Source organism: Poecilia latipinna, unplaced genomic scaffold, assembly GCF_001443285.1.
Source record: "Poecilia latipinna isolate Pla-1442-1.1 unplaced genomic scaffold, P_latipinna-1.0 Scaffold1450, whole genome shotgun sequence".
NCBI lineage: Eukaryota > Metazoa > Chordata > Actinopteri > Cyprinodontiformes > Poeciliidae > Poecilia > Poecilia latipinna.
In genome coordinates this window covers 67,617-70,718 of record NW_015114066.1, presented here as the reverse complement: position 1 = coordinate 70,718, position 3,102 = coordinate 67,617, and the positions used below count along the sequence as shown (strand labels likewise).

The following is a 3,102-nucleotide window of genomic DNA, read 5'->3' as shown; positions in this document are numbered from 1 at the left end:
CCCCATCCAGACAGCTTCCCACGCCCCCCCCCCCCCCCCAATGGGGCCCCCCCGTTTGGGGACCCCTGGGTTAATGTGTCTCAGATTTCCTTTATTCAATGCTGCCACCAAGTGGGGACATTGTGGAAGTGCAGTAGTTTCTGTGTGTGAGTCACATGTTCCCTCTCTCTCTCTCTCTCTCTCTCTCTCTCTCTCTCTCTCTCTGTGTGTGTGTGTGTGTGTGTGTGGCAGGTCTGCTAGGTATGGTGGCCCACATGATGTTCACCACAGCCTTCCAGCTGACCGTCAGTCTGGGTCCAGAGAACTGGAAACCTCAAACGTGGGACTACAGCTGGTCGTACATGTGAGTACAGTTTACCTGGTTGTATGAAACACATAGAAAAGTGCCACAAAGTAAAACAACATTATGAAGAAAACAATTAAATAAATGCATAAATAATCCTGGAATGAGATAAACAGATCAACTGGGATTGACAAAAGAAGCTCTCCTTTAAAAAAAAAAAAAAATTTTTCTTCAATATTTATTTTGTTTTTATTTCATGGGAACATTTATTTGAATTATTTATTGATGTAGTTTCCAATGGAAGTGAAAAGGCTCTCCATATGAGATGTATTAATATTCTCAATGGGAACCGTCTCCACGCTTTGAGGTACAGCCAATTAGCACAAAGGGAAATGAATGAAGTTCATGGATTGGCTGCTTTTCAAACGCCAGCTAATAGTGTGTCTAGTAGCATTACAGTCAGGTATTTCAGCTTCCAAAGCTGCTTTTTCTTTTGTATATTTTCCAGATTTGATTCGTGCATAGGTGAATCCACAATAAGTTGGCGATCCACTTTAACCCTTGACTGAAGCAACATCATCGGTTAATTTTAAATCAAACTGTTTAAGGACTTTTACCAAAAAAGTGGTGGTCTTCCTAGAATGAAAGCATTGTTGAACGTTACATTTATAAAATAATATGCTTAAATACAAACTGAAGCCGTTTTAGTGGTTAATGTTTCTTATCGTCCGAGATTAAAGCGGGCTCTTTTCTCTGTTTCGTAGACTGGCGTGGAGCTCCTTCACGGCCTGCATGGCGTCCTCGGTCACCACCATCAACCGCTACACCAAAACCATCCTAGAGTTCAAGCACAAGCGCAGGAACATTGAGAAGAACCTGAAGATCAAGCAGAAGCTGCTGGAGCTGGATTCTCCGGAGCAAGTGTGGGACATGTACATCAGCTCGGTGCCGAGCACTGCCGAAGAGCTGCTGGACCTGTCGACGAGCGGCCGCAAACTCTCCAACACCTCCATCTTCCTGGACCTCAACGACCTGCCCGACCCGCAAGGAGAGGAGTACTGCTAGAGGAACCGGGTCTTGAGACGCGACAACATGGATGTTACGCTCTGCGTGGTACAGTGTGAATACTGTAAAAAAGGCTAGCTGAAAGTTTAAACTTTTCTTTTCCTCCACACGACTTTATACGATCCACTTCCCGTTCTGCTTTGCTCTCTGCCAGCTTTTAAGATGTGAAGATGGATGCTTAACATGCTGATTCTGCTGGTTTGAATGAAGGTTTAGCTGGTAGGTCCAACCATCTGGTCAATCTGAATTTAACCTTGGTGCTAATCCAAGGTAGCCACTGTGGGACCAATGGGTCTGTGTGGATTTCACCAGCAGCGTACACTGTGTTATTTCCTTGTATTAAAACATCAGCTCTGTTTTTCAATGTATGCTTTGAGATGCTGTATTTTCTAATGTATGTGGAACATAAAACAGTCGAGAGTCGATACAAATTTGCACCAAATTCTTGGCAGTTCCCAGGATTGCACAGATGCTTTAAATTTTTTTTTTTTGTTCCCTGCTTTGTAAATCTGCTTTACCAAGCAGACTTTACTGAACTTGGTGTCAGCGTGAAGCACAGCAACAAAATGAATCTATTCTGAATCTTCAAGACGGCAACACAGGGTTAGGGGTGCACCCCGAGTCCTTTTAAAAATAAACAGTTGAGTCATAAATTAAACAATAAGTTAGAGTTTTTCAAATATGGATGTATAACCTTTATTTGAGAGTCAAACTTGGATTGTCTTTGTTTTTTATTCACTTTAGCTTCCTAGCGAAGTGAATACTCATGCTAACTAGCAAAAAAACTAGCTGGCTAACATGTACCTTGATGACTATTGTTTTTGTTTTTTTGTCTCAAAAGACCAACTTATGTACAAAGTTTCTATATTTTCCATGCAATTTGACATATGAAAACAAATTGATAGTTAATTTTTTTTCATTATGAGCAATCAATATCTTCCCTCCTAGATAGAGTCTGAAAAGTCAATCAATGCTTTGAAAAAGTGTCTGCCCAATTACACATTTCTTTTGTTTTCATCACAATCAGATGTTTTAGGTGATGGATCAAATGTTAATATCACGCAAGGTTAATCAGAGATGGATAAATAATTTTAAAAATGGAAAAATACAATTTAAACCAGTCTGACCGTATGTGAGGCTGTGATTGACCCAAGACATCCTGGCAAAAGTTCTGGCTCATAAATCCACAGAACAATTTCCCATAAGCCTTGGGCATCATCGAGATTCTTTGGGGAGCAAATGTGAGAGAGCATTTGTGTTCTTTTGAGCCAGGACTTGTTTTGTTTTACATTAGAAACCTTCTGGATGAGTAACTGAGGCGTTCTCAGAGTAATTTTGAACAACCTGCCTTTCCTGCGAAAGTTCACCTGTGTTCCAGGATTTCTCCATTTGCTGTTCCAAAGCCTCATCTATGGCTTTATCACTGACTTTCTGATGTGTTTTAAATGTTTCTACATCAGAGCATAATTGTTGCTTTTTGGGAGCTTTTGTCCTACTTCATGCTGTCAGACTAGTTGGATTTAAGTGATTTATGGATTCCTCAGATCAAGCAGTAATGAATTTGGTTCATTTGGCTCAAATGAACCAAATTCAGTCGTCTGAAACAAAAAGAGTTGCACCAAACTGGTTGGTTTGGATAGCATTTCCCCAAGCAAATGAAAATTTGCTTTTTTTTTTTTTTTTTTTTTTTTTTTTTTGGGTGAAAATTTTGAATTTTAAAAAAAAAAAAAAAAAAAAAAAAAAAAAAAAAGGAA

The 3,102-nt window shown here is 39.8% G+C and overlaps 1 protein-coding gene across 1 annotated transcript in view; it reads left to right on the top strand.

The window, feature by feature from the left end:
* Positions 1-2,952, top strand: part of gsg1l2b (gsg1-like 2b) — an 18,169-nt gene extending 15,217 nt beyond the window's left edge. Inside the window, exons 4-5 of the mRNA XM_015057256.1 lie at positions 232-343; positions 1,048-2,952. Of these exons, the coding sequence (XP_014912742.1) occupies positions 232-343; positions 1,048-1,348 (413 nt within the window). The 3' untranslated portion in view covers positions 1,349-2,952. The remainder of the gene's footprint in view (positions 1-231; positions 344-1,047) is intronic.
* Positions 2,953-3,102: the final 150 nt, after the last annotated feature.